Source organism: Streptopelia decaocto (genome assembly GCF_964273445.1).
Source record: "Streptopelia decaocto genome assembly, chromosome: 8".
NCBI classification, from domain to species: domain Eukaryota; kingdom Metazoa; phylum Chordata; class Aves; order Columbiformes; family Columbidae; genus Streptopelia; species Streptopelia decaocto.
In genome coordinates this window covers 15,801,182-15,809,352 of record NC_138662.1, presented here as the reverse complement: position 1 = coordinate 15,809,352, position 8,171 = coordinate 15,801,182, and the positions used below count along the sequence as shown (strand labels likewise).

At 57.8% G+C, this 8,171-nt stretch overlaps 1 protein-coding gene across 1 annotated transcript; it reads right to left on the bottom strand.

Annotated features, from left to right (window-relative positions):
• Positions 1 to 1,280: 1,280 nt before the first annotated feature.
• Positions 1,281 to 3,228, bottom strand: FEZF2 (FEZ family zinc finger 2; the record flags this gene model as incomplete). Its single annotated transcript, XM_082060047.1, has 4 exons — positions 1,281 to 1,543; positions 1,991 to 2,123; positions 2,216 to 2,350; positions 2,440 to 3,228. 4 exons carry the CDS (start codon positions 3,226 to 3,228, stop codon positions 1,281 to 1,283), a joined length of 1,320 nt encoding a protein of 439 aa, XP_081916173.1.
• Positions 3,229 to 8,171: the final 4,943 nt, after the last annotated feature.

Below are 8,171 nucleotides of genomic sequence, written 5' to 3'. Positions count from 1 at the left end.
CGCTACTTCTGGCTCTTAAAAATGCAAACCCCGAGAAACTCCGAAATCGCCCCCGTCCCTCCAGCGGGAGTACGGGGCCTGTCAGCTCCCCGGCCCCAGCCCGCTCCGCGGGGATCGCGGAGCAGCGTAGCCGAATAATGAATCCAGAAAGCTGGAGCGCGGGGTCGCCTCCCGTTCCTGCGCTCGGCGCCGATCTGTGGTCGTCCTCGCCTCCCACCATTTAACCACTCAATTAGGCGGAGAAAGGTGAACTCCCCATTACGTCGTCCCCAGGCATTTTGGTGTGTCTCTCGTTCCCCTCTTCATTGGCAAGCTCGGCCCGAGTAGCACGCACAGCCACGGTCGGCTCAATCTCCTCTCTCCGCTAGAATAATATTGTTCCTAACGACGTGGCCGGAATAGACACTTGCATATTAGAAGTGAGGGAAGGGGGGAGATGAGAAGGGAATATTTAGTGTAATCCAAGTGCTTGATTATCCATATTCTGATCAAAAAGAGTTTCTGAGGCCTGCTGGGAGTGATTAGATTAATGTAATGCGGTTTGAAGGGTCTGTGTTTTCTCTCTTAATTTGGGTCATTACTCGGAAAGCAAGCGTGAGATCATTTCATCTGCATGCAGGGAAAGATAGTCATTCAGGAGCGGCTTAAACATGCGGTAATGAACCGACCCCGGAGAGCGGCACTAGGAAACTTCTAGCTGCCCTTCGCGCAGCGGCCGGGACCGGCGGGTCCCACACCGGCGCTGCCCTTTTCCCGGGGAGCAGCAGCCCTCTAAAGTCGCCCGGTTCCCTCCCACCCTCATTTTGTTTCCTCTAGGGCCCACGGCGCTCGTTGGGCCCCGGAGCGATAGGCCCGGCTCCCGGAGCCCCCGCAAGCCGCGTTTACACAGGGGATATCGCCGTTGAGCCCTCTCCCCGCTCGACCGGGGCCGAGGTGGGAAATGAGACACCTGTGAAGGGCCGGTTTATTGTCCCATGATATATATAGATATATATATTCCTCACTTATTCGAGCGTACATTTAAAATTGAGATTTACAGACACGTATAAAGAGCGCTGTCCTGGCGCCGGGTGGGGGGCGGCCAGCCCGGCCCCTCCTGGCCCGCTCCGGCGGTGCAACGCGCCGTTAAATAAGATTCCTCTTATATACAACTGCGGCTCGGGATCGCTTGCTACCGGCGGCTGAGCTCGCTGGGGAAAAGACAAGAAAACCAAAGGCTGATTTGGATAAATAGTGCTGGCCTGGTGGAGCAGGTCCGAGTGGGGAGATGCGCCGGACCCTTAGCTCTGCCCGCTGCGCCCAGGGTCCCGCGGCGGCGGCGGAGGAGCGCTGGAGACGCTGTCGTGCAACTTTCGGACGTGCTTCTTTAAATCAAAGTTTCTGCAAAATCCTTTCCCGCAAGTGACGCACGTAAAGGGCTTCTTGTCGTTGTGGGTATGCATGTGGAAAGTCAAGTTATAGATCTGGTGGAAGGCTTTGTTGCAAATGGTGCACTTGTACTGCTTCTCTCCGCTGTGGGTCAGCTTGTGGTTCTTGTAGTTGCCTGCGACAGAGGAAAAAGATGGAAAAGGGGGTTACCCGAGGGTGCCCAGGCCGCACGGCGCACAGGTAAGGTAGGGAAGGACGGGTGGGGCCTTTAGGAAGTGTCTACCCCCCTGCACCCCGTCCCACTTGTCAAACTCGGTCCGTGTCACCGTGGAGCAGCGCGCAACTGGCACGGCACAAATGAGACGCAGGGTCAGCCCGGTGACCCGCGGCAAATGGAGGGCTCTGGATTAGTACCAAGGCCCGGCACCTCTCATTTAAAAAGCATTTAGGGAGAACCGTCAGCAGTCCCCGGCGATGCGGCCCGGCTTAGAGGGAAAGTAATTGGGAGCGGCGGCGGCGGCTCTGGCCGTGCCCCTCTCTCCCCCAGCCGGGCAGGGCTCGCCGCGTTTAATCCCCGCTAATGATGGGCGAGGGCCCCACGGACGCCCTCGGCCCGGCTCACCTTTCTGGTGGAAGCCCTTGCCGCAGAACTCGCAGACGAAGGGCTTGTAGCCGGCGTGGATGCGGATGTGGGTGTTGAGCGTGGAGCTCCTGTTGAACGCCTTCCCGCACTGGTTGCACTTGTGGGGTTTCTCCTGTACCGGGGGGCAAGAAGCCCGTCAGGGGGACTGCGGGGAGAGCAGGTGGGGAACCGCCGCCTCCCACACCCCGCCTGCCCCCCACCTACCTGGGTGTGGATGATTTTGTGCCGGCATAGGGTGCTGGCCTGGCGGAAGCCCTTCCCGCAGACCTTGCACACAAACGGCCTGGCCCCCGTGTGCACCGGCATGTGGCGGGTGAGGTTGTAGTGCGCGTTGAACACCTGCGGGGAAGCGCCGGGAAGGCGAGGTCAAGCACGGCGGGGCCGCCGGCCGCCCCCCACCGTCCCCCCCATGCCGGCGCCCCCCTTACCTTGCCGCAGACCTCGCAGGTGAAGTTTTTGGGCTTGCCCTCCGCCGCCCCACTGCCGCCGCCCCCCAGCTTAGTGTGGCTCTTAGGCGGGCCGCCTCGTTCCGCCGCTGCCGCCTCCTTCATCACCTGGTCCAGGTGTCCCGGCAGCCGTTCCTTGTGGGCGAAGGGCGGTGGCGGCGGCAGCTTCTCGGCCGCCAGCCCCGCCAGTTTGGCGTTCTCCAGCAGGAAAAGCTTCTGGTGGGCCGAGAGCCCCCCCGGCGGCGGGGCGCCCAGGAGGCCGGCGGGGAAGAGCTGTCCGTGCAGGATGTCGGCCGGGTGGTACGCGGCGTCCAGGTAGTTGAAATAGTAGAGGGAGCGGGGAGCGGCCGGTACGGCCCCTGCTTGGTGGATGACCTGCGGCTTGATGAGCCGGCCGCTGGGCTGGCCCAGGGCGAGCTCTGCCTTGCAGCAGACGCCGCAGTTGGCTTTGCAGAGCCCCGCGCTACCCCGCAGGCTGCTCTTCCACAGCTCCGAGTAGTTGAGCAGAGTCTTGGAGGGCACCTCGTAGCCCAGCGGCGGGATAGGGATCACGCAGGGCAGGGGCGAGCAGAGGCTCAGCGGTTTCTTGCCCGGGTCCGGCTCCGGCCCGCCGTGCCTCTGCTCGAAGGCTGGCTTGGGCTCCGACGTCTTGGCCATGATCCGCTCGATGGAGAAGGCCAGGGTCTTGGAGGGGTTAGCGGCAGCGGCCCTGCCGTCGTGCCGGGGGCAGGAGGAAGGCATGACCGTCTCCAGCGACCCTGAGCTCGCCATGTCGCTCCGCCGTGCGGGAACTTGGTGTGAGCAGCGACTCGCTCCCGCTCTCGGCTCTGCATTCCAGAAAAGCCAGGAGACAAATCAATTTAATAAGCACCTTGTTCTTCCCCCCCCGGCACCCCCTCCCTATTTACATTCAAATGAACATATCCAAGAACAATGGCACGTAGGGTACCAGATTACTGCTCATTAAGCGGAACACGCTAAAGTAACATGCAAGCTAGACCTTGTTAGTATTAAAAAAAAAAAAAAAGAAAAGAAAAGAAAAGAAAAACCTCCCCCAGCCCAATGCCACCCAGCCCAGCCCCACCGATGGCCGCGATGCGGGAAATGTGGGGCAGGGGCGGGGGCACGGCGAGGGGCGGCGGGGCTCGCCTTGGGACCCCTTACCTTTACTCAGTGTCGGCGAGACATATCCAAGCAGCTCGGTGTGGCCACAGTCACATTTTGGTAGCAAACATCTTCCTGAGCGTCAGATCACGGTCTCATACATTTAAAGCTGACATCACATGAAGTCACTTCGAGCAGAATGACATGGGGATGCCACCATGGATCTTCCCCGAGCCGAGGCGCCGGGCTGGAGCGCGGTGGGTTGGGGCAGAGAGAGGAAGAGAAGCCCCCCCTCCCTCCACGCACAATTTCCTTCCAGTTTAAGACGCACAAATCGCTCGTGTGCGAGCTGGTTTTTTTCCTCTCTCTCTCCCTTCTTAAAAAGCAACTTGCAAAGCAGAGGAATCGTTTTGCATGTGGCAAATTAGAAGGCAAGTGCGATTCACAAGTTGGGTGGAAAAGAGTGCTCCAGTTCTCGCTGGGGTTAGAAGAGCCACTCCGAGTGAGCGTGAGGATTTTTTTTTCTTTCTTTCTTTTTTTTTAAGAAGGGGGAGAATGATTTTTTTTTTTAAATTTTTTTTCCTAAAACAACTACCACGCAACCATGCTCGGGTTATTTTGGCAACCCATCTGCAATCAGCTCCGTTGCAACCGAGCTGGAAGATAATTAATAAATTGTCACTTATCTGCGAGCCTCCCCAGCATGTATAAATTAATAGCCAACCCATTAATTAGGACAGTGTATTAATGTTAATTAAACTTAGTTTAATTCCACCCCCTCCCCTCTCAGGGTAGCTGGTGATTAGCCTTAAATAAACGGGGAGAGAGTCGAGTCCGGGGCTGGGTTTTCGCTGCTTTAGGAAGAAAAAAAAAAAGAAAGGACCGGTGTGCTGCGAACGGGAGTCTTGCGAATTGTCGCCCCCGAAAGGTACCCGCTTCCCCGGGGGGCAGCCGTGTGACTCTTCCTTTCCCTTCTAGCCCTGGTCGTGCCCACCCCCGCCCCCCCCAAAAAAGGCGACGCAACATTATAGTGCCTGGATGCCGGGGTTTCTTCCCTTCCTCTCTCTAATTAAATCGACTTGATGCGGGAGGGGAGGATTTGCAGAAACCTCAGATGCAAGGACGCGGTAATTGAGAGAGCCTCGTGTCCACCTGTTTTAGGGGGGCCCGGCTGCAGCGGCAGCACCTTCCCGGCCCTGATTAGCCGCCCCGTCCCTTGCCGGGGCTATTCAGCCCAACCAATTTTCCCCCAGCGATTCAGGGCGCTCAATTCTCTTTCACTTGTAGCCACTATAGCGCTGCGTGGAACCTGGTTTTGTGTGTTTCTAAAATAAAGGGGAGGATTATCCGGGGGAGGAGGGGGGAGAGCGAAGGGTTTAGATTGAGCCTGGCCAGAGGTAAAGCAAGCAATGAAAAGGCCCCTATTTTTTTTTTTTTTTTTTCCGCCTCCCTAGCACGCCTAAGAAAGTTTGGAGGAATTCGGGGGTTTTGTGCGGCGCTGACAAAGCCGCGCCTCCTCTCCCCGCCGGGGCAGATCGCTGCCGGCTGTTTGCAGACAGGCTTTTTCACCTGCGAACCACAACACGCTCCAGAAACAAACTTTGAAAGCGGCGACTTCCCCCGGGACTCCCGCGGGCGGAGGGGAGCGCCCTGTCCCGGGGCTGCGCTCCGGGCCGGCAGGCACCCGGCTTCGGCTTGCGGGGTGGGGGAAGCCCCCGACTGGAGCATCAGGTGTTGGCGTTTCGCAGCCCTGCCCGTTCCATCCTCCCCACCTGGCTATAATGGGTCACCGTGCAAGGGAGGGGAAAACCTCCCCGCTTTTTGCGGGAGAGGGTGGGACGGCACTGCGGAGAGCTACAGGTATCGGCACAAGCCTGGTCCGGTGGATGGGCTGCGGGAGAGCCCGGCTGAGCCCTGAGGAGCCGCGCAGAGCTGCCCGCCCAGCCCGCACCTCCGCCGGGCAGCGGGCAGGCGGCGGCTGCGCTCCGCTCGCTCCCGGGGCTCGCCGGCTTTAGCAAAGTATTTAATTAGCCTCCACAAACTTCTTTTCCTCGCCTGCAGATTATACTGAGTGGAGGGTTGGGAACTATTTTACACCTTGCCACTCACATGTTAATTAATCTCTATCTAACCCTAATTGCAGTTTATTCAAGCACCGCTCAACAGCTCACCCACACAATAAACACTGGGGCTGCTTTTATCCATATTACTCCCCGCTCACACGTTGAGTAATTAACTCCAGTACCAACTAATAGTGCAAACAAATATTTTCTGTAAACGAGATGATTTCGGGCAGGATAAAAGAGGGCTGCGGAGCCGGGGCCGGGAGCTCGCTGCCAGCTTCCCCGCGCCGCCCTCGTCCTTGCCGGGATGTTTTCTGGCCCGGATCTCTGCCTCCCTGGCCGAGCGGACGGCTCTGCCACTCCGCACCCGTTGCCCTGCTCGGGACAGCGGGTCCCGCAGGCCTCGGGGCTCCCGGGGGCGAGGAACGGTGGTGGGGAGCCGGTACAGCAGCCCCGGGGCCGCCTCCTTCCCGCGGCCCGGAGAAGACTCTCGGAGCCTGAGGCCGGGTACCGACCCGGGATGTGCCGCTGCTTCCCAGCCGGCAACGAGCCGGGGTACCGCACGCCTTGTGCATCAGTGCTTTAGATCCCAGCTAAGAGCCGGGCATCGGAGCTCAGTATTTTAATTGAAATCGCAGGTTTAGGCACAGCTGGAGGCTGTCTCTATCGATTGGACTTCTGCTGTTCGGGCGAGCATATTACAAATGACTGAGTTCGAGCCAGCTGCCCCAGCTCCACCGCCCTGCCTTCACCCCTTTCTGCGCTGTGAGCTCTGAACGGGGCTGGTGGGTTTGAGAGGGGTCGAAGTGGCCCAGCCCAGCTTTGGTGGGACAGGAGCGGCTGCACATCGGGCGGGCTGCGGGGTCCCATCTATTTCTGCCGCTTTCTGCTTCTCTCGTGGGGTTTTAATCTTTCACGCCCCGATGTTTGGAGGGGAGAAATGGTTTGCGGATTCTTCCCGGGAAAGACGCACGGTGCGAAGCCTCTCGCGACGCAGACGCGATCGCTCTTACTGTTAATTTTGTACCGCTCTCTCCCCAAAAAACCGACGGCGGTGTCGGGACGGCCCCGACCCCTTGCGCGGAACGCGCCGGGCTCGCTCGGGGCTTCTCGAACGCCTCTTCTCATCACTTGGTCCCACACGCCCCGGCAGCCCCGGACGCAAACGCTCCCCGGACGCTGAGATCGAAAACCGGCCGGGTTCTCCCTTTCGCCCCCCGACAAACAGACCCAACTGGGCGAAGGGCTCCGGGGTGCGTCCCGGGTTGGTCCGGGGCGGGCGGGGAGTGCAGGGTCCCCGCAGGCCCGGCCCGGCTCCCCGCACCCGTCGGGGCAGTCGGCGCTGAGCATTTATGGTCCACTGAAAGACAACTTAGGATCCTCTTAGTTATTTAACTTGGCAGCTGCTTAAACTCCACAGTGGAAGCTGCCGAAAGTTATTAACATTATGCTTCGATCTCTCTGAAATGGTGGCTTTGATTTCTATGCTGTTTCGCTTTTTATATGTATTTTTTAATACTTTTTTTTTTTTTTTTTTTTTTTTTTGGTAGTGGTAGTAGTAGCATAAGGTGATGGACAGCTGGGCAATCCACCAGCCCAAGAATTTAGGACGAGGCTGCCTTTGTGAGCTGAGGGGACAGCTTCTGGATGTAGCTTCGTAGCTTTGCGGCTGGTGCAAGGTGCAGTGGTGAAGCCCAGGGCCAGGGTCGGGCTGGGCTGCAGTGCTGCCCGGGCCTGGCCCACCGTGCTGGGTTTGGGTCTGGCTTGATTCAAAGCAGCAATTTACCCCCTCAGAGTGTTGCCCAGGGATGGTCAGAGTTTGGTTCACAGTAGTCAGAGACAGACACTTTTTGGACAAATTAGTGACCAATGAATGTGGAAACAGGATAGCAAGGTCTGGGGCTGGGGTGGTTATCCATTTGACTGCTTCCCGTTGCCCCTTTGAAGCCATGGTACCTCGTGTAATGGGAGCAGTACCAAGACCTCAGCCCCCATGGGCAGTCTCTCTCGTCCTGTAGGGCCCTTAGGGCTGGTAGGGTGACCCTGCCGTGTGTCACCCAGTGGTGACCAATGGTGTGTGTGGGGCAGGGGCAATAAATGGTGAGGCCACCTTGTCTACAGCAGAGGCTGTTGTTTCTGTGCATTCACTGAGTTGTGCACACATTACTGCATATACATAGGTAGATAATTTTTTAATAGATTTTATTTTTTAGATTTTATTTGTTTGTTTTTTCATAATGAAACACTTCTGGGGAGCTAGGTTTTGCAGCATGGCGTGGGTCCCACAGCAAATGTGGTTAGTGGGATTTTGGAAGGGATTTTGCACTGGACTGCCCTGGTTGATGTTGTCAGTGATGGCAAGAGTAGCATTGACATTTTTAACCTGAGTCTAATTTTAAAGAGCTGGTATCTGACCTGCTCCTAAAGCTGTTTGAAATCTAGCCCTACTGCAGAGCACCTGGCAGGGCACCGTGGCAGGAGCTGCACAGAGTTCCTCGATGGCAATCAAACTGGCTTATGTAATTCTAAAAATGGCAACTCCTTACT